General features: G+C 40.1%; 1 protein-coding gene across 2 annotated transcripts in view; it reads right to left on the reverse strand.

Annotated features, from left to right (window-relative positions):
* The window catches only part of kifap3a (kinesin-associated protein 3a), a 224,797-nt gene that overhangs the window by 166,755 nt on the left and 34,477 nt on the right, over positions 1-23,565 (reverse strand). For both annotated transcript variants that reach the window (XM_060829756.1, XM_060829757.1), the window contains exon 3: positions 2,724-2,878. In XM_060829756.1, the coding sequence (XP_060685739.1) occupies positions 2,724-2,878 (155 nt within the window). The remainder of the gene's footprint in view (positions 1-2,723; positions 2,879-23,565) is intronic.

Genomic DNA, 23,565 nt, shown 5'->3' on the forward strand with positions numbered 1-23,565 from the left:
TGAAAAACAGCCTTTGAAAAGTCAACTATCAAAAATATTTTAAGTATTTGATAGGGTTTCCTATGGACTCAGATTAACTTGCTTGGATTTTTAATACTTTTGTTTAAATTGGAAGTGCTGAATACATTGCTGAGGGGACAGATGGGGCATAAATTCTTCTTCCAAGGTGGCAAGAACAATGGAAAACAAGTTGAATTAATTGGGCGAGAATAATCAGAACGTTGAGAGAAATTCTCACAATTAAGTTTGCCTTTCTTCGGTGGAGACATCAAATTAAGCCTATTAGCACATTTTTCCATCTCATTAACTCACCCTTATGCTGCTACTGTAAAATCAGTGGGGGCTGTGCGCTTCATAATGGAAGATTACAGCAAGCCATAGTCACTCAAGCCTCAATATGAGGAAAGTGCAGATTCAGCAAGAGCATAGAATCCTAGAAAGAGATTGGCCACATACGTGCAAAGGGCACAATAATAGTAAAGTGACTCAACAAAAAGAGGGAGGTTATAGAGTAACTGGTGCCACAAAAATGAGAATTGAAACGGGGATAAAAAGAATGACTGGTAGGTTGTGGACCAGAACCAGAGTTTGCAGTTCACTCGCAAAAATGCAAAGTTGGAACTTCCCAACTAATTTTTCCGAAATCAATAAGGTCAAAAACTGAAACAAAGAATTTTGAAGTGGGAGCAGTAATTAAGTTTCTTCAAAGGAGGCGGAGTGTAGCACTGGAATGTGAGCCCAAGGGGCCATGCACTCATCAAGTGATTAAACAATGCTAGCCATCTGCCTTCAATACACAGTTAATCTTCAAGTCAACATTCTTCAAATAATCCAATTCAGACATGCAGTCATGAAGGACTCATTAGGAGTACTAATGCCCACTGATTGCTGCCTTGAAATCCAGGAGTTCAAAAATACTCCATGTAAAAAGTCATTTGCCAACACAGTCTCATCCTCGCAATGGGCCAAGGCATACACCCCAAAGAATTTTAACTCTCCACGTAGCAGCTGCCTTCCTGACAAACAACAGCAAGCTTGCTATTCTTTTATTATTAAGGTGGAATTCATGTTACAGGATGGCACACAAGAAAAAATTAGCAATTGTCCAGCAGAGTGACATGTAATGCCTGGGAGAAGCTAGCGAAAGGCCAGAGCTTGGAGTAGACGTTTTGCTAAAGCCAGAAGTTGGGGGCAAGGTGGAGGGGGTGGGAGCAAGGTGGGTGGTGAGGGGTGGAGGGCAAGGAAGGAAGAGCTTGCAAAGATCTATGCTATTTCAAACCTGTCAAAGATACACCCCACTAACTAGGAGCTGGGAAAACTTGAAATGGCTGAGGCAGTCAATGATTTGCAAACAAATGTTTGCATTTCAATCATCTCCAATTGTTTGTGATCATAACGAATTGGGCAATGCAATGAATCCTTGCATGAGTATTTCAGAAGCAATGAGGGCAGGACGAGTTAGTAGCTAATGAAGTGCACAAGACATTTATCTGTGTATATGATGCTGAGCTTTACAGTTCATCATACATAAGGAAATGCAGCTTCGTGGCAGAGTTACAGTAATGGATGTACAAGTATTAGGCAACAGAGAAGACGGTGTCATTTAGCCTTGGGCAGCCCAGTAGACCACTGACCTTGTGACACTGCTGCTGTGGTCTCAATGAAAATGGACAAGTAATCACATTGCCATCTCTGCCCCGGCTAGGCAAATCTGGTGGACTGGCCCCCTGATATGGTCAGTCATGAAGGGGCTGACCATCTCTGTAACCCACTCCAACAGTGCATGGAGGACAGTCACTGTAAACCTTGGGCCAGTTTGAATTTCTTCAGACTTATGGCTTGACGCAACTGTCACAGGCTGATGGACAATTCTCGGCTTGTCGCACCTTACATTGTATCCAGCTGGCCATTAACTAAGACCCAGAAGGTCCTGCCAGTGCTGAGATTTACAATGGAATTTGCCTAGTAGCCATTAGCGCAACTTTCACTTGGGAAGATAAGAAGAAAGGAGAAAGTGAGGTCTGCAGATGCTGGAGATCAGAGCTGAAAATGTGTTGCTGGAAAAGCGCAACAGGTCAGGCAGCATCCAAGGAGCAGGAAATTCGACGTTTCGGGCATAAGCCCTTCATTCCTGATGAAGGGCTTATGTCCGAAGCGTCGAATTTCCTGCTCCTTGGATGCTGCCTGACCTGCTGCGCTTTTCCAGCAACACATTTTCAGCCAAGATAATAAGAAAGGCAAGTTAACTCACTCAACCTATGACAAACATTACACCGTTTAACTCATTCACCATCATTTTGTAACTCACGTGGGAAAATTACACTTATGGTAAACCGAGCGATCCACTGAAGCCCCTTGGGTTAATAACGGTCTCTGCTGATATGTGGCTTTACAAAAAAAAGGCTCATTTGCTCCTATGTCACTCATATAGCATCACCAGCACTCACCAATTGATCTACTGTGCTTCAGAAGTAGATAAAGAGAGAATTATTATTAATCAAATTGGTTTAAACCACGACATAAAATGAAACCATACCTTTGTGCAAAGATCCAACTCAAATGGAAAATGTAACTTCTCTTTACATACTAAATTTTACAGTTTTACAAAAGAACTAAAACTGTAAATTATAATCTGCAATATATCCACGATAGATCTATGCAGGTTTCTAATTACTTGAAAACAATGGGCAAACAATGCACCATGAGTTTCATAAGTGACTTACCTCTTCCTGGAGGACTTTCTCTGCGGTTCTGAAGATAATAAAGCAGCTGTTCCACCTCTGCCAGCTTACTTGGATGAATGAGCTTGCATTCTTCAACCACCTTTCGTGCCAGAGATGCAATGTCAGTGTTAGCATTCAGACTTTTCAAACGGATGCTGAAAAGGAGAAAATGTAGTGAGCATCTTCTACGAAAAGTTTGCAGAGTTAATGGGTCAGAATTTGGTAACAAACTCAGCAATGCTAATGACTCTCATCATAATTTATGGATAAGCTGTGCAGCGATTTTATGTGACAAATAATGAAAAGTTCAATTATTGTTCTACTTTTGAAAGTGTCATCTTAGTTTCAGCCACTCTGCTTTGTTACACTCCCATGGGATCTTGCACCAATTGCCCTTAAACCAACCACAGAAAATTAATGTTGATGATTACAAGTTTAACTATCCTTTTTGTAATGTGATATTAACGATTGCCATTCAATTTGACACTAAAAATAAATCAATGACAAGTATGGAGACTAATCGCGTCATGGTTTTTAAATTTTTCAGGAAAAAAAGCTTTTCTTATGTCCCATCTTTTAATTTAATTTTTCTGTCTAGATTTTTTTTTCCTGTACCTGATCTTACATTGAATTCAGTCCCTTTAATCCATTTTAAAATACTTCCTGGATAGCACAAAAACTAACTTCGGAACAACTGCAACCAAGAATGAAACCATATCAATTTCAACCAACACAATACAGCAGTGCTTCACAGAACACTCCACAGCACTAAGGATGTCACCGTGAAAGAGAACAAACATCTGTAAACCAACTTCCCAGTTTGGCAAGCATACCCACAAAAACTACAACCTTTTGAATAATTAAGTAGGAATGTGAGGCACTAAATTTTGTACCAATTTTGCAACCAGATGATCACGTTGTGAGAGGCATTATTCTGCTTCCAAAGAAACCTTAGTGAGGTCAGCATATTAAACTTTGATCTGTATCTGCCAAAAGTCAATACTTAGTGTGAGAAAATGAAATCTGAAGAAAACTCTTGGAAAGGCCTGCATTTTAAATTGGCATTGAAAACAGACTTTCAGTGTCCTTATGTATAGGGTATTTTTCAACATTGAAAAGGAGCATGCAACTTATCATACAGCCAAGAATCTGTCAGGTCACTACTTTTTTTTATTAAGTCTATCTAAAAACAAAAGTGAAGCAGATTTTTATTCCGGGACTTGAATAAATTTAAGGCTGTGAGTGATTAAGCCATAATTGAAAGAAAAAATAGCAACTGCAACAGTAAAAAGTTTACTAATTAAAATAATACAAGCTATTGTTGCAAAACACTGGCAGTAAATTAGATGAGTTTAACCTATATATTACCGCAGCCAAATGCCCTTTCCAAATTTAAGATTCCTTTAAAAATAATGCTTTCCAATTACGATCTGCAAAGCTTTGCTTTCAGAATAAATTGGAATTAATAAGTGATGTAGTCATTATGACTGTAGATTCCAATGACTGATGCTTTTGAATTACTGATAGGTGTATCAAACATTTTTTGAAGTGACAAAGGAGATTGATAAGGCAGAGTAGTGGATCCTGTCTATATGGACTTCAACAACATGTTTGACTCGGTTCCGTACGGTAGACTAGTAGGCAAGGTTAGATCACATGGAATACAGGAAGAACTAGTCATTTGGATACAAAATTGGCACGAGGATAGGAGAGAAAGTGGTGATGCACGATTGTTTTATGGACTTGAGGCTTGTGACTAGAGGTATGGCACAAGGATCAGTGCTAGGTCCACTTCTATTTGTCATTTATATAAATGATTTGGATGTGAATATAGGAGGCATGGTTAGTAAGTTTGCAGTTTACACCAATACTAATGGTGTAGCAAACAACGAAGGAGGTTACCTCAGAGAATGACGGGATCCTCTTCAGATGAGCAAATGGAGTTTAATTTAATGTGAGGTACAACATTTTGGGGGCAGGAGTTATGCAGTTAATGGTAAGGTCCTGGGGAATGCTGTCAAACAAAAGAGACCTTGGGATGCAGGTTCATAGTTCCTTGAAAGTAGAATCGCTGGTAGATAGTGGCATGCTTCCCTTTTTTGGTCAGAGCATCGCGTAGAGGAGTTGGGAAGTCATGTTGTGGCTGAACAGGACATTGGCTAGGCCACTTTGGAATAACACATTCAGTTCTGGTCTCCCTGAGAGGGGAAAGATGTTGTGAAACAATTCAGAGAACATTTACAAGGATGTTGCCAGGTTAGAGGATTTGAGCTATTGGGAGAGACTGAACAGGTTGGGTTTTTTTTTCCCCTGAAGCAGAGGCTGCGGGGTGACCTTATAGAAATTTATAAAATCGTGAGGTGCATGGTTAGAATGAATACTCAAGGTCTTTTCCCCAGGGTAAGGAAGTCAAAAACTAAAGGGCAAAGTTTAAGGTGACAAGGGAAAGATTTAAAAGGAACTCAAGGGGCAACGTTTCCACAGATGGTTGTGCATGTATGGAATGAGCTGCCAGAGGAGGAGGAAGAGGAGGAGGAGACTGGTAATGATTACAACATCTGGATGGGTACATGAATAGGGTAAAAAATGAGGTCTGCAGATGTTGTGATCTCCAGCATCTGCAGACCTCATTTTTTACCTGAAGATTTTAACCTACTGCGAATCCTCTTGCAAGGATGCCTTCCTTGAAGAAGCTCTCTTCCTCCCTCTACAAGGATTTCAGTGAGTCTCTCTCTCACTGCACCCCCCAGGTCATCTCCTCTGCACAGAAACTCTTCAGCTACGTTCTCAAACAGACTCATTACCACAGCCACATCTCCTTCCTCAGCACCTGCCTACGGAACCGACTGATCCCACACGGACTCCGAACTACATTCCAACTATTCCTGATGAAGGGATAATGCCCAAAACGTCGAATTTCCTGTTCCTTGGATGCTGCCTAACCTGCTGTGCTTTAACCAGCAACACATTTTCAGCAGGGGTACATGAATAGGAAAGGTTTAGAGGGATAAGGTCCAAATGCTGGCCAATTTAGGATATCTGATCGGCATGGATAACTTAAATGGAAGGGTCTGTTTCCATGCTGCATATCTCTATGATCCTAAATACGATATACATGCTTCACCAGTATTGCAAATTATCCTGATGGGGTCAAATACTGATCTCTAAATACTGACATTTGTATCGTGCTCCTTTTCCTTCAATAGTGTTATGAATTCAGTCGAGAACAGTAATGTGGGTTTTTTTGCAACTAAATGAATGCAATGATAAGTGCTAACCTTTCCAAGGTCACTTGAGTCGCAAAAACAAAATTTAAAAATCTGGTATCATTGCTGGGTAAGTACCTGTTTGGAAGGATTCTAACAGTTGCCAATTGATGAACAATTTAGTCTTAAATGATTGAACCCCTAACCCCTAACGCCACTGCTCTGTTATGTTCTTGTGGCAGTCATATTTGTATGACTATAATTATAAATGATATTTTTCCTGTAAGGAACTCACAGAAGTTAATGTCTGTTAGCAAAAGACTTTGCAATGTGTTGTTTGCTCTGACACTACTGAATGTGTTTTAACGTGACAATTAAAGCCTAAAATGAGATCAAGAACCAGTCTATCATTTCTGAAGGAAGCAAGGATCCGTTGCAAGCTTGGAATAAATTCAAATTGAACACAATGCACATCATAGAAAAAAAGGTATGTTATTCCAAGAAAAGACTTCTTGCTTTGACTACATATTTGGTTTTGACTTTTAAAAATGTCTAATTCTAAATGCCCACATCCCATGAAGAAAATAGAATAAAAACCACGAAATTGCTCTACCCATCTTAAATAAACAGAACCTTTCCTCTAGGCCTCTAGAGATTAAATTTAAAAGTAAAACAAAGAGCAACCAACAGGACTGTGTGCACAAATGTAAGGTTGAAGGCTTTGATTTGCAACATATGGAGATGACAAAGGACTTCAAACTATCATTGCCGCTTACAATACCTCACGGGAACTGGCATAATCTCCTTGCTACATGCATTTTACAGGTTACTAAAATCCTGCTTTTTGGAGACATCAGTTTAATGTAATCCACCATTATGCACGAACAACAAATAATTATGAAACGAATCGAGCCCAAAATTCCTGTCTTTTCAAATTTCAAGCAAATAAAATCATCACGAAAGAAATGTGAAAATCAAGAGTTGAGAATAGCAGACTATTCTATTTCCTCACAAATATGCACACCCTCAGGAAGTGCACGATCAAACTACAAATGAGTTTCCTCCTAAGCTGAATCAACTACTTCCCTTAGTTTTCAACTGCATTTGTTTATAAAATAGTTTTACAGAGTTAAATAGATAACTTCTTAAATTTTGTTTTTATTTTGAGCTTGAATTCAACCTTTTTTTTTTCTTTTTGGTTCCTTAGTAATGTCCGTTACCCCTTTAATCAATGTGGACATTCTACTTTAATGCAGTTTGATTCTCGTGCCCAAAAATCCCCATGCAATTTACATAACCTGCAGTTCATAGTCATATCCCTTGTGACTTGAACTGAATATCTTTGTCCTTTGCTGCATTCCTCCAATTTCTCCAAGGAACTAAGAGGCACAGTTTGCTTTGAATTTTAAAATGGTTTATAATATTGTTTTAGGTTCTTAACTTCCATCTTCTTTTATAGCTAAGACTACACTCCTTACGCCTCAAGAGCATCTTCATTTTCTGGACACGTCTTTGATAATAACTAGCCAGTGAATCCATTCTTTTCTAACTTAGAATTCTCATGTTTAGAAGTTGCAAAGCAACAGATTTCATTTCAATTTTTAATTGATTAGTTTATTAAAAAATAACAATAAACTAATGTATTTAGAGAAGGTATTTCGGCAGATATGCGCTTGACTAGAAGTAATGAAATAAAGTACGGCTTTCCACATTTGCACCAATATATAATTTCATAACTGACCTTTGTTCATATAATTGTACCAGTTCTTGGAGCAAATTGATCTGACTAATACTCACTTCAAGTCTACAACAGTTCCTTTAATTGGGTGAAAGTGAGTACTGCAGATGCTGGAGATTAGAATCAAGAATAGAGTGGTACTGGAAAAGCACAGCAGGTCAGGCAACATTCAAAGAACAGGAAAATAGACATTTCAGGCAAAAACCCTTCATCAGTAATGCGGCTGGGAGCCTCGGGAGTGGAGACACGGTGTGGGGGCGGGTGGGGGGGGTTTAAGTGGGGAGGAACCACAGAGAGTGATGGAGAGGGGGAGGAACAGAATGGGGGGGGGGGGGGGGAGCAGGAGGACATGGGAGGGGTGAGAGGGAGGATGGGTAGAGGGAGGGGGGGCGAAAAGAGGTGGAGTTGGGGTCGGTTGGGGAGGAACACTTCAGCGGTCAGGGAGATTCAGCCTTGGATATTCAGGTGACCATCCTCCAAGTTGGACTTCGGAAAACGCAACGATGCAAAGTGACCAAACAAAGGCTGATAGCCAAGTTCAGTAGCAGTGAGGATGGCCTCAATCAGGACCTTGGGATTATGTCACACAACAGGTGACCGCACTCTTTCCCACATGCTCACACAGACCCTCTCTCTCTCACACACACACACACCCCACATACTCACCCATCAGCACACCATCTCACAGGTATAAGCTCCATCTCTCTCTCTCACACACACGCCTATGGGACAAATTTACTGATACATTCTATTTTGTTCAAAAAGCACAATCTGTAATGCAGTCAATATATTTATCCGTGTGACCTTTTATAAACTCCTACAGTGGAAATAGAATCAGTCTGACTCAAGATTAGAATACATACAAATTCTAACCTCACATTTCTAATGCATTGTCTGAGCTGAGATGTCACTTTTTTTTAGTATAAAACATTAAGTTATCTCAAGAACATGGCTTAAAAAAAAGTTTTTGGATTTATATATTAATGAATCAAAATCTGCAACCCAGTCTGAAAGACAAAAGACCTAACAGCAATCTGTATGTTCAACATATTGCATCAGTGCATGAAACCATGATCTTTTGCTATAAAGTCTGTGTCGTATAATCCTACTCCACTAGCTACCTTATGAAGGTGCAGCGCTCCAAAAGCGTGTACTTCCAAATAAGCAGACTCAAAACATTGTCATGCTCTCTCTCCATGGATGCTGTCTGAGCCACTGTGATCTCCAGCACTTTGTTTTCAGAATGGATTCCAGCTTCTGCAGTAGCCCTTTGATGTCGATGCCTTCATATCCCAAGATGTGGAGGTATTGGACTGGGGTGGACAAAGTTAAAAAAATAATGCAACACCAGTTTATAGTCCGATAGGTTTATTTGGAAGTATTAGCTTTCAGAGCCCTGCTCCTTCATCAGGTAACTAGTTGGAAGCTGTTGGACTATAAGAAGGGCTCATGTCCGAAACGTCTATTCTCCTGCTCCTTGGATGCTGCCTGACCTGCTGTGCTTTTCCAGCAACACATTTTCAGTTGTTGGACCAAAACTTGGTGTTGTGATTTTTAACTGCTGAAAATGTGTTGCTGGAAAAGCGCAGCAGGTCAGGCAGCATCCAAGGAACAGGAAATTCGACGTTTCGGGCATAAGCCCTTCATCATAAGCTTTTCCAGCAACACATTTTTAGCTCTGATCTCCAGCATCTGCAGACCTCACTTTCTCCTCGTTGTGATTTTTAACTTCATATGCCAAAGTTGTAATCTCTAGTACTCCCTCTCTAATCATCTCAACACTACCTGGTTCCCCTTTAAGATATTAAAACTTCTGCCTACCATAAAGTTTTTGACCGTCTTCCCTAGTGTCTCATGAAATTCTATTTTATAACACTGTCGCAACACACCCTACAATTTTATTTACTATATTAAAGATGCCACACAAACTTTTATATTGACCAAAGCGCTGGTAAATTTTAACATGCCATATACAAAATCTAATCTAAGAATACATTAAATACTAATCAATTGTATTTTACAAAATAAGAAAATAAATTACATATTTTATTAATTTCATAAAAATGCTTCGATGCAAATGATGATGATTAAGGTTAAGAGTTTCCAAGATCTGCCTGTTTCTATTTTAATATCATTACGATGGATAAATATTACCTGAATTATTTAATTAAGCGATGAAAGATGATGGGAGATTAATAGTGTTAGACTAAGCCCATCAGACTTGCATTATGAAGATTAATCACCATAATAGCAAATGTTTCAACAAAATATTTGCTAATAACTAACTGAAAGAATTCCCTGTGCTGATCTGTCAGCAATGAGCTGGCTTTTACTTAAAAGCCACGATGGTTGGATGAAAGTTCATTTCCTTTGAAATCTCTAAAGATTCTGACAAGAATTTTTGAATGCATCCCAGGAGATTTTCAGACTATGCAACACTCTTTCCACCCAATGAAGCACTCAGTGGAATAATCTGACCTATTACTATTACCAACTGCCAGTATTATGGGATTTAAGAACACTGCTTTTACAACAGGAACACAAGCAACTTCTTGAAGGTGCACAACGACTATCCAATCTCACATACCACCCCCAAGAAGGATCTCAGGGATTCATCAAAACTGATGAATAAAATTTGCAATTATTATTCAGCGCAGTAGACAAATGTTGCAAAGCCAAATAGCGCATCAATTAACGTCAGAGAAAGGCAGAATACGGTGATCCAATTCAGCTAAATACAGAGCAAATTGGGCCTCCAGAAATTAAAAGTGAGGTCATCACCAACAGTAAAAAGATAGCACTTTTTTTTCGATTCATTTGTTAAGTTGCAGCAGCCAGCTCTCTGGAATTGCCTCCCTCACCTTCTTCACCCTATCAATTCTCAAGGTTCTTGTTAAAACTGACATCATTCACTAAGCTCCTGGTCAGCTCTCAGATTTTGAACCTAGGTACCTTCGTACACAAGATGGTGCCGTAAGTGGCGACTTGTAAACTTTTCACTGTAGTCATGTGAGTATGTGACAATAACATGCTCATAACAATTCATAACATGTGGCTTGGTGGCAAATTGTTATGAAATTATTCTTTTGAAATTGGTAACCTGTCATACATTACATTAAAGATACTTTCGAATTCAGAATATAATTGTAAAATTGGCAGCATGCCTAAGGAGAAGGTAGCAGATTGATAAAGGTTTGGTCTGTCCAGGCCATCATTATTTTTCTTTTATTTTTCTCACTTTTGCTTTCAAACCGAGGGTTGAAGTTTAGAATTGAACTTTGAACAGCAGTTTGCTTTAAAACGAGGAAATAACAAAAGACAGATGTTTGCTGAAGGCAACTGGCCTGAAAAAATAATGCAGGTTAATTTCTGCTCTAAGCGAACGGAGATGTTGTTATGCTCAGGGGTACAGCTGGTTGGATGTTTAATTGATCAATCAAGAGATGAACAGTGCTTATTAGCCAACCACAGAGATTGTTGGAAAATAGAGAAAACAAAGAGTGAACTAGTGTTGACTAGATTTCGTTTTTAAAAATTTTGGACGGGAGCCAATTTTGGTTTTTGCTCTCTCCAGTTGTTCTCCAGTTATTGAGTTGCTGAAAGTTCTGAGAAAAGAATCAAAAAGTCAAAAGAAATAAATTAATCTCCAGACATCAGCAGAAAACTGTTTGAATTAACTGGTGACTTTGGAATTCAAGCAAGACAATCATGTGCCTGTAATACCACCCATCATACAAGGATTTCATGAAGATCAAGTATTCATCATTGAAATGGTATCAAACTAGCAAACTGCAACTATTTTATTTGATAACAATTTATGATCGAAGAGATTTGGGCTAAGATCATAGATACTAATTAGATTGCCTTATGGTTGATTTTTGTTTTACTGACATTCATAATAATTGTTCATTTTTATTTAAGTTATGAACTCTGTGTCCAAGATTTGTTATTTGTAAAGTCTGGTTATGAACAATTGAGCAATTTTAGGGTCAGGATGTTTTAAGTTCACTCATTGTGTTGCGAATTTAGTGATAATGAAGTTTTTAGTCTAGTTTGCTATCCCTGTGTTCTAATAGATCAAAGAAATGTTTTTCCCTCGAATGAGAGTTGTCTTTAAGGAAAGACTAAGTTGAACAGGTCTAAATTCTTTCAAGTTTAGAAGACAGATTCAACTGCAGTGATACAAAGAAAATTTTTAGCCATTTGCACAGACTAGAAGGTCACAAGCATTTTGGATTCAGATGAGAATAAATTGCTTTATTCAAAGACTTCTGGATTGTTGGAATTCGCTATCCCAGAGTATATTCAAGACTGAGATCAATAGATTTTCGGAATGAAAGGATATTGGGTTAAGTTGGGAAAGTGGAAATAAAATCGAAGATCAGACTGGAACAGACTAACAAACAAAACTGGGGCAAGGGGCTGTGTGGCCCATTCCTCTCCTATTTCTAAGTTCCAAGGAATGTCTTAAAGGAGGGTGGTGGTGGTGGTGGTGAGGCACCAAAATAGCTAAACCTAACTCCATAAAGCTTACTGTCAGCAAAAATCTCTCATATACAATAATTAACCTTGCATCAATTGCTATTTGTGGAAGAGAATTTCTACTTCTACCAATCTTTGGGCAAACTATTTGTGACTTCAATCTTGAAAGATGTGACTATTTACAAAACTGTTCCCAAGACATTCTCACCCACCAGCAAAAGCAGCTTGTCTCTATCTGCTCTATCTCCCCCTCAATATCCTGAAAACTTCAACCAAATCCATAAACTCTAACCCCAAAGCCATTAATCTTCTGAATTTTTAAAAAAACCTACAATCTTTACACTTAACCCTTGGAGTCCAGGCATCATTCTGGTAAATCTGTACTCTATCTCCTCCAAAACTAATATACATTTCCAATGTGTAATCTGAGCACTATTCTCAACAATCCAGGTGTGATCTCACCAGATGCTTGTAAATAGGGAAATCACCCTCATATCTTAGCTCTCTTTTTATAAAGGCCAGCAGTCTATTTGATTATTTTCTGTATCTGTTCATATTAAAATTTAAGTTACAATTGTCCCAAAGGACAAGGGCTGCTCCCTCACAAGAGATACACTACTGAAGATGGTTTAATCTGCAGATCATCACACCTCAAGCAGGGGAAGACATTGAGCAAGTTATTCCTTCATGGTAACCTCAATTGTGCTAGAACTGAACTCATGTTGTTGGCTTCATTCTGCATCATAAACCAGCTCTGCAGCCAACTTAGCTAACCCACTTCTACCTGTTCACAGCATTTAAATAATGCGTACCTGGAGTTCAGTGGATGACAGATTATATTGTTACTATTACATTGCTGTTAATGGGAGCTTCTTGTGCACAAACAGGCTGCAGGCTTAACTATATCACAACCAATAGCTGTAAATAACTAAGGTGCAACAATCCATTATTACTGAGAGTAGCCTGAATCCTTAGAAAATCACAATGCGATCCGGCTTACGCTTAGTTTATGAAAGGAGAGTAACGTTTAACTAATTTAAAGTTTTTTGACAAAGTAACATTCACTGTAAATAATTTTTACTGGTAAATGCAGTGTAATTATATTTCCTAAAAACACATGATAAAGTGCCACATGAAAGGTTGCACAAGATAAGAGCACATTATGTAGGGGTTACTTATCAATATGGCTAAAGACTTAATTAATGAACAGTAAGCAGAGACTAAATGGCTCAGTGGTTAGCACTGCTGCCTCACACCAGAGACCCAGGTTCGATTCCAGCCTCGGGTGACTGTCTGTGTTGAGTTGGGACCTTTTCCTTGTATCTGCGTGGGTTTCCTCTAGGTGCTTCAGTTTCCTCCAACAGTCCAAAGATGTGCAGTTTAGGTGAACTGGCCAAGCTAAATTGCCCAGTCTTCAGTAATGTTAGGTGCATTAGTCAGGGAAACTGTCTGGGTGGGATACTCCTCAGAGGGTCGATGTGGATTTATTGGACCAAATGGCCTGTTGTTTCCACACTGTAGGAATTCTGTGAATCTAAACATAATGGATCTTTATCTGGTTGGCAAGCAGGAAGTAGTAAAATGCCACATATGAGTACTTACAACCTATATCAACGATTTGGACGAAGAGACCAAATACATGATAGCTAAATTTGCAGATGACATTAAAATAGATAAGAAAGTAAGCTGTCAAGAGGAAGTAAGAGTCTAAGGTACACAGGCTAGTTAAGTGAGTGGGCAAAATTCTGGTTGATAAGCTATAATGTAAATAAATGTGAACAAGTCCACTTTGACAGAAATTACAGAAAGTTAATATACTAATTTAAATCTAGAGATCGCAGAACCTGGTGGTAGAAAGGGATTGGAGTGTGCAAAGAACTGTGGCTGCAGACAACCCACCCTAAAGCCCTCAGGAAAATTCACTCAGAGACAACCAAAGAAAAATCACCCCCACTAACAAAATGGAAGAAAATGGTGAGGAGCTGCCATTTCAATCACAAGCCAATTTTCTCTCACGCTTGCTACCAATAAATTCAGTATCCATATGGCTAGTTCTCCCTGTATTCCATGAGATCTAACCTTGCTAATCAGTCTCCCATGGGGAACCTTGTCGAACGTCTTATTGAAGTCCATATCGATCACATCTACCGCTCTGCCCTCATCAATCCTCTATGTGACTTCTTCAAAAAACTCAATCAAGTTTGTGAGACATGATGTCCCACACACAAAGCCATGCTGACTATCCCTAATCAGCTCTTGCCTGAAACTTGAAATGGCTCAGAAAAGATTTACAAGGATGTGGCCAGGGTTGAGGAAATGAGCGATAGGAAGAGGCTGAACAGGATGGAGCTGTTTTCCCTGGAGCATCGGAGGTTGAAGGGTGACCTTATAGAGGTTTACAAAATTATGAGGGGCAGAGATAGGGTAAATAGGCAAAGTCTTTTCCCTGGGGTCGGGGAGTCCAGAACTAGAAGCCATAGGTTTAGGGTGACAGGGGAAAGATATAAAAGAGACCTAAGAGGCAACACTTTCATGCAGAGGGTGGTACGGGTATGGAATGAGCTGCCAGAGGAAGTGGTGAAGGCTGGTACAATTGCAATATTTAAGAGGCATTTGGATGGGTATATGAATAGGAAGGGTTTGGAGAGATATGGGCTGGGTGCTGGCAGGTGGGACTAGATTGGGTTGGGATATCTGGTCAGCATGGACAGGTTGGACCGAAAGATCTGTTTCCATGCTGTACATCTCTATGACTCTAAATAGGAGCTGAAGCAGGCCATTTGAACTGACAAGCCTGCTGTGATTCAATATGATCATGGCTGATTATCCAACTGAATTTCTTCCCATACTTTTTGATCCCTTTACCTCTAAGAACAATATCTAATTCATTCTTGCAAACATTCAATTCTTTGACCTTAACTGCTTTCTGTCACAGACAATTCCACAAGTGAAGACATTTGTTTTTATCTCAGTCTAAATGACCTACACAATACAGATAGTTCTCATAGAGCAGGTTTTAGCAGTGTGATTTGGTTATAACAGTGCTGAAGAATGAGGGAACAGTATTTTCAAGAACACTTACCTCTGTTTAACAATAGTGTGGTTCCATCAGCAATCATTTCACACATGCGCCAATGTCAGCTGCCATCACAGCAGGACATATACTGTACTGTACATTCAGCAGCTTCATCGCAAAAATTAAACTAATGAATGTTCATTGCTCTCCCTCTGACAAGAATATTTTTCCATAATTCCTGTACAAGCCCTGTATAATTTCTGCAGAACTGTATTACTATTATACATATCATTTGCTGTTCTAATATTTTCTTGTCGTACATATCACACAACCTACTCCGAGAGTATTTTTTTTGGTAAAATGGAGGGGCATGGTGACAAGAATGCTAGCAGGAAGCATCCTGATGATAAATCTGCAGGTGGTGAACACAAACGAAAAGGTATAACACTAGAGGAGAAGCTAGATGTTATACAGCATTTTGAGCAAAAGGGGAGCATGCAGGTCAGGCAGCATTCAAGGAGCAGAAGAATAGACGTTTCAGGCATAAGCCTTTCATCAGGCATGAGGGTTGTAGGTCGAGGCTGAAAGATAAACGGGAGGGGAATGGGGTTGGGGGCAAGGTAGTTGGGAAAGCGATAGCTGGATGAAGGTGAGGGAGAAGGTAATAGGTCAGAGGGGGATGTGATGGACAAGTCTGGAGGGTGGTGCCAAGTTGGAGGCTTGGGACTGGGATAATGTGGGAGAACAGGAAACGAGGAAGCTGTTGAAATCCACTGTTATTCCCATGTGGTTGCAGGGTGCCAAGGTGAAATAGGCAGCATTCCTCCTCCAGGTGTTGGGTGCTAACGGTTTGGTGGTGGTGGAGGCCCAGCACCTGCATGTCCTTGACCAAGTGGGAGGCGGATTTGAAGTGTTCAGCTACAGAGCAGTGGGGTTGGTGGGTGCAGATGTCCCAGAGATGTTCTCTGAAACCATCCGGTGGTAGCCTATCTCTCTGATGTAGAGGTGACCACACTGAGTGCAATGGATGCAGTAGATAACATTGGTAGAAATACAGGTATATTTCTGATGGATGCAGAAGAGTCCTTTGGGGCCTTGGACAGAGATGAGGGGAGTGGTGTGGGTGCAGATTTTGCACTTCCTGCGATGGCAAGGAAAAGTGCCAGGATTGGGGTGTGGGCTGGTGGGGGCCCACAACACTCCCCTCACCTCTGTCCTAGGCCCCAAGGGATCCTTCCACATCCATTAGAAATTTACCTCTACTTTTACCAATGTCATCTACTGCATCCGCTGCACTCTGTGGTCTCCTCTACATGGGGGAGACAGGACATCTTCTTGCAGGTCGTTTCAGAGAACATTCCTGAGACACCCATCAACCCATGTCTGAACATTTCAACTCCCCCTCCCAAGGGTCAAAGTCCTGGGCCTCCTCCACTGCCAAACTGTTTCTACCCAATGCCTGGAGGAAGAACGCCTCATATTCCGCCTTGGGGCCCTGCAACCACACAGGATAAATGTGGACTTCAAAAGCTTCCTCATTTCCCCTCCCCCCAACATTATCCAAGTCCCAAGTCTCCAACTCGGCACAGTGCTTCGGACCTGTCCATCACCTCCCCCTTCTGACCTATCACCTTCATCCACCTATCGCTTTCCTAGCTACCTTCGCCACCCCCCCCAACCCCATCCCCCTCCCATTTATATTCAGACCCAACTCACAACCCTCATTCCTGATGAAGGGCTAATGCCTGAAACGTCAATTCTTCTGCTTCTTGGATGCTGCCTGATCTGCTGCTCTTCCAGCAACACACCTGCAGTCTTCACTTTCTCCCATTTTGAGCAATAGAACAGAACAGGTGATATATTTCGCTTAACAGGAATGAGTCAGTCTACATTATGCGTCATTAGAGGCAACGCTGAAAAAATTAAAGCAAACTGTATTGCTGGAACAAGTTTGAGTGCTAACAAATAGGAGAGGTCAAGGCCAGAGGAACCTGAGGAGATGGAGAGGCTTTTAAGTGTTTGGACATTTTCTCCCATCATAGAAAAAAAATCATGAAGGCGGCTATACCTTAGATCAAATCTTAAATTTGGACGAGACAGGTTTATACTGGAAGCAAATGCTAGCAAAAACCTACATTTCTAAGAATGAAGCACATGCTCCAGGCTTTAAGGTGACAAAATATCGTATGACTGTCCTTCTGCATGCCAATGCCAGTGGACACTAAGCTTACGCCTGTGGTAGTGTACCACTATGCCAATCCAAGAGCCTTGAATGGTTACTTTAAGTCTATGCTGGATATCTACTTCAGGTCAAGTAAAAAAAGGTTGGATGATGGGGCAAATTTTTTCTGACCTTATTGTTGATGTTTTGGAAAATGTTTGGAAAAGTTTTAATATCAACAATGCTACTGACATTATTGAGGAGCCCTGAGGTGATGTCAGTAAGGACTTCCTGCATGCAGCAGCTTCTCCAGGTTTTTTTCAAAACTCTAAAGAATGTGAAACGTCACATGAGCCCCCAAAAATGAAAGAGCACTGTGTTTCGAGAATGCAGAATGCTTCGAGAAACGATTAATAATGCCCACACCTGACTCCATAAATACAACCGGGAAATTTGGCGCCAAAAAACTTTACTCACTAACGCAACAGACCATGAACGGACAGACACAGTAAAATGAGCCATAGACATTAAACAGCGGCAAACACAGAAAATGAGAAAACCAGGCCTGCAGAAAAAACTAGACAAACGCACACAAAAGTACACCACTGACAACACAGAAGCCTGGATATTAAAAAAAAACTTATTAGACCAATCCCTAACAGATATTGAAAAAAACCATCTTAGTAACAGAGTAACTTACAACTTCAGAGACACAAACAATTAGAAGCAGCATTAGAAGCAACACTGAAAGACGACAAACTGAGAGGAAACCCAGCAAATCAGACAGACAGCTGCACCAACACTAAGCAGGAAAAGGAAGGAAACACAATACACAAGAAAAGAAAGCACTAGAAGGACTCAAAAAAGACAAAAACATTGTAATCTTACCTGCAGAAAAGGACGCTCAATAGTCATTTTGAACAAATCAGATGACAACAAGAAAGTGAACGTACTGCTTGCAGATGCTGACACTTACCAATAGGAGACGATAGACCCAACAACACAACTAGACAAACGAATCACAGCCCTACTCAAAAAACTTAATAAGTCAAGTGAATTAAACAAAACAGCCTTCTAAAAAATGAAACCAGACAGATCCAACACACTACTTTTCAAAGGACTACGCAAAATTCACAAAACCAGGTGCCCCCCACTCAGACTCAGTCTCACGACCTGGAACACCAACATACCGATCCGCCAAGGAACTTCACAAAAGACTTGAGAGGACTCATGCCACTCCACCCAAAAATTCCTGAACACCAAAGACACCAAGATAGAAGAGGAAGAAGTAATGGTCTCCTTTGATCTAACAGCCCTGTTCACATTCATTAACATCAACCTGGCAAAAGAAACACTGACTTCACTATAAGAAAAATCAAAGATACAAACACCAGACACCACCAACTTCACCAACAAAGGCAACATCATCAAACAGTATACCCATGCTTCACCACCCACTTCAACTTTCAACCTACAAAGCAAACCAATGGAACACCCATGGGATCACCAATATCAGGGTTCTGAGCAGAAGCAGTAATGCAAAGACTCAAACAGCTCTCCCAATCATCCAACACAAACTCTGGGTCCGCTACATGGATGGCACTTTGTCATCACTAAATGAAACAAATTAGAGGAAACCTTCAACACCATCAATCATATCCTCACTGGCATAAAATTCAGAAAAGAGGAAGAAAACAACAAACTACCATTCCTAGATGACACAGTAGAGCAAAAACTCAAATGGAGAACTTCAAACCTGCGTCTACAAGAAAACAACACATACGGACAAAATACTCAAGTACAGAAGCAATCATCCCAACACCCACAAACAAAGCTCCATTAGGACATTATTTCAATTAGCCACCACACACTGCAGCACTGAGGAACTATAAACAGCAGAAGAAAATCAGCTAAGCAGTGTATTCAAGAAGAACGAGAACCCAATAGACACAGTCTGCTGATTTCTCAGCAACAAACCCAAACAAGCGGATAAAACATGCCCAGAAACCCTAGCCAGTTTACCCTACATGAAAGACCTCTCTGAAATGACTGCCAGACTACTCCGACCTCTTGACATCATGGTAACCCATAAACCCACCAACACACTTAAATAGCAGTTAATGAATTTAAAAGATCCTATACAGACAACAAGCAAAACGAACGCCATTTACAAAATACCTTGCAAGGACTATAACACTACACTGGACAAACAGGCAGATAACTAGCCACCAGATACATGAACATCAACTAGCTACAAAAAGACGTGACCCACTCTCACCACTATCCTTACATACAGTCGAGGAAGGACACCACATACACTGGGCAACAATTCCATCCTAGGACAAGCCAAACACAGACATGCACAAGAATTCCTAGAAGCATGGCATTCCAACTGAAACTCTATCAATAAACACATTGATTTGGACCCCACATACCATCCTGTGAGAACAATAACCAGAAATGACATCACCAACCAAAAGAAATCTAAACACATTAATAGCAAGAGGACATAACACCAGCACTTCAACAAAGGCTCAATGATGACATTACCTAGTACGGTGATGAAACGTTTGAAACCAAACCTTCCAGCTTAGCGAGCAAACTCACATCCAGAATTCTCTACAGCTGATCTACAACAGTCTGTCGCTAGGGAGGAGTGGAAGCTGGAGATGAAAAAGATGACGTCCAGAATGCAGCACCATGAGGGCTCTCCACTTCTCTTTTGTCTTCTATCCTGAGGGAACCTGAGATGCAGTTGCAGCTCTTAGAGCACAATGATCACAATGCAGTACATAGCAGGGTAGCCATTTATTTTTTAAGCTTTCATCTCCCATCCTATAAACAGATTTTTCAAGACAGAAGATAAAGGGCAAAGCAACAAAAAGGTGTTTTTTTAAACAAACCCCAGAGACAGATCATAAGACAATCAACGGCAGCCATCCACTTCTGCAACGACAAACTGTACCTGAAGATGGTGATGATGACCCTCTGTCCTTGCATTAACAATCTTGATTTCAATGTAATTGTATTAAGTTTATGTTTGTTTAATTAATAAATAGGATTTAAACCTTCATTTAGGCTGTGTTATACTTTGTGTTCGGCTTTTGAATGATTTTAGAGCAATCGTGAGTGATTTTATTTTTGCTGGTCTGTCCCAACCCAAATTTTCCCATATGCCCCATTATTTCTGTTGGTACACAACGACAGCATTATAGAAGAACTACCTGTGTCGTCCTGTTTTGTGCCCCCCGCCCTCAGTCGAAGCAAAACACTCAGAGAGACAGTCTAGTTTTATCTCCTTCATCTTTATTCTGGGACCTGGAGGGAGAGAGAATGATCACTCATGTGCACACAGACATGAGTTCTCAGTCTTCTCTCTCAAATAGCAGATACTTAATGAATTATACAATCATTTCACAGGGAGGAGCATCCAAATAAGGCAACATATATATTCATTGGGTGATCGTTACAATCAGCCTGCGTCAATAATGGAGATTAAGCCATCTGCTGTTACACAATGAATAGCTGGTTTCAAATAATGAATACTTTTCACCTTGTTAAGCTGGCTTACATACTGAATGCTCCTAATATTGTTAAATGGCTGTACGTAATGAATGTTTTTCTATCTTGTTAACCCATTACCCTTGCCTCCAGTACCCCACTGTTAATTGTAAATTCTTATTTGATCTGAGTCATGCTCAGCTGAACCTCTTGTTTCACAAAACTCAGAACTTAACTCTTCCCCTACCTGCTCATACCCTGTACCTTAAACTATAGTGGGGAGAAAGTGAGGTCTGCAGATGCTGGAGATCAGAGCTGAAAATGTGTTGCTGGAAAAGCGCAGGTCAGGCAGCATCCAAGGAACAGGAAATTCGACGTTTCGGACATAAGCCCTTCAGGAATTCCTGATGAAGTCGAATTTCCTGTTCCTTGGATGCTGCCTGACCTGCTGCGCTTTTCCAGCAACACATTTTCAGCCATTAAACTGTAGCCTCTGGTTTTGGACTCCCTGGTCATCCTTCCTGTATTTACCATGTCTGATCCTGTTAGAAACCTATAAAATTCTATGAGATTTCCTTCTTTCTCTCTCTCCCCACCCCCATTCTTCTAAACTCGAGTGACTATAGTCCTAACAGATCCAGTCTCTCTTCCAAAGTCAGTCCTGCCATCACAGGAGTCTGTCTGGTAAACTTTTGTTGCACTCCATCAGACCCAGAACATCCTTCAGATAAAACGACCAAAATTGCACACAATACTTCAGGTGTGATCACACCAAGGCCCTGTACAGAATAGGGATGCTGCAGCCCTGTGTTTTTTTTTGGAGGGAAGTTCAGGTTCAGTTGGAAGGAGGCTGTCAGAGGGAGGAGGTGGAAAGAGGTTGCAAGGAGTTTATGGGTAATCAGAAGGCTGCAAGAGGAATATGATGGTTGCAAAGGAGAGAACAATTAGTTTTAAACATGTCAACAAGGGATACTCAGATAATTGGGATCCATGAAAACTTTTAAACATTGGCATAATTAATATATTGCAAATACATATAAATCATTTTTTAAGGCCGCATAAGTTCAGGAACTATTACACTTGGAAAACAGGGGATGCCATTGGGATGAATATTGAGTCAGATGTTAAATTTAAATCCAAGACCAAAATACAAATGCAGTAAATAGTTTGTAACTGCCTGACTAAAGTGAATGCGAGACGGAAGTGATTAAGCTGTGATCTCACCGTTGTATATATGATATTTGCATGAAGTAGTCAGTTATTTTGAAAAAGAAATTAGTTAAATCTGTACCAATCTAAATTCTGTACTATCTTGGAAGTTAATGCTTTCAAGTTGTGTTGTAACCTTGATAATTGAGGATATTGATGAATCATTCAGTTTCTGATTGTGGGTGTCCAGATATTTCATCAACAAAAAAAAAGGTATTGTAACTACCTGACTGTATCAGCTAATTAATGAGTAAGAGATTGAAAAAATGACTCCCTCAAAAACATGTTCAAAAAGAGCCCTCAAATCATTTTGACATTTGTTAGAAAAATAAAAGGAATGTTGCCACTCATTGCAAAACAAACAAACGTAGAGGGCAGTTTTAGGACAGCATCCAGACCACATCTGATGCAGTGAGCAAAGTTTTGGTCCTTATTTGAAAAAAGCTGTAACTGCTTTAGAATCAGTTCAGACAAGGTTCACCAACTCACTCTTGAGGGAAAAAGGGCTGATCTTGTGAAGGAAGGTTAAACAGGTTAGACCAATACACACTGGACTTCAGAAAAATGAGAAGTGATCTTATTGAAACAAAATCTTGAGGTGACTGAACAAATGGAAACCAGGAGGATGCACTCTCTTTGGGGGGAAGAATAAAATTAGGGACACTGTTGAAGAAAAGTAAGTCTCTTTTTTAAATCTAGGATGAGGAAAACGTGTTTCTCTCAATCTTAAATGTGTAAGATTCTCTTGTCCAGAAGGTAGTAGAGGGTAGGTCTTCTGTTCATGGCTGAGTTAGGAAGAGTTTTGATTTTGGTCTGGAGTACAGACAGCAAAATGGAGCCGAGACTCTAAACAAATCAACCATGACCTTATGAATGGTAGAACAGGCTTGAAGGACCAGATGGTCTGTTCCTAAGTCCCATGTTCCTAAAGTACTTTGAGACTTCCGACAGTCATGAAAGTTGCAAATTTATTAATCAGTTTTGCTTCTTTCAAGTCACTTGGTTCCTCCACTGCTTCCAGATTTTTTATCATTTATTTCACATTCAGTTTAACTTTTTAGGTCCAAAGTAGATGAATTCATATCAGTCTACATGAAAGTGCACTTGCCAGAATTTCTCTTGCTATTTGACACGGATTTTTGTTACAAAATATTAGTTCAAAACATCATGTTAGACATATATATCTTTAAGATTTTGGGGAGAACATTTTTCAAAGCAAAGAACAATCATAATGTTTGGTACATGTGCAAAGAGCAAGCTGCTTAGATGGAGACACTAAGTCTATCAAACTTTCAGACAGAGAGATCACATGGCCCAGTTTGTGGATGAGAAAGTATTGGATTTGTACATAATCAGACACAACTTGCCACAGAGAGAAGTCTTTGCTTTTGCTTCATCTAAAACCCTGAAATACGAGTGTTGAAAACAACCGGAATACCTCACTACCACAAGTGAGGATTTTCAAAAGAGAAATCTGAATCTATACCACAGTCTTCAGAAAAAAAGAACACAGGCAGCAATGGCCAAAC

The sequence above is a fragment of the Hemiscyllium ocellatum genome, chromosome 9, assembly GCF_020745735.1.
Source record: "Hemiscyllium ocellatum isolate sHemOce1 chromosome 9, sHemOce1.pat.X.cur, whole genome shotgun sequence".
Taxonomy (NCBI): domain Eukaryota; kingdom Metazoa; phylum Chordata; class Chondrichthyes; order Orectolobiformes; family Hemiscylliidae; genus Hemiscyllium; species Hemiscyllium ocellatum.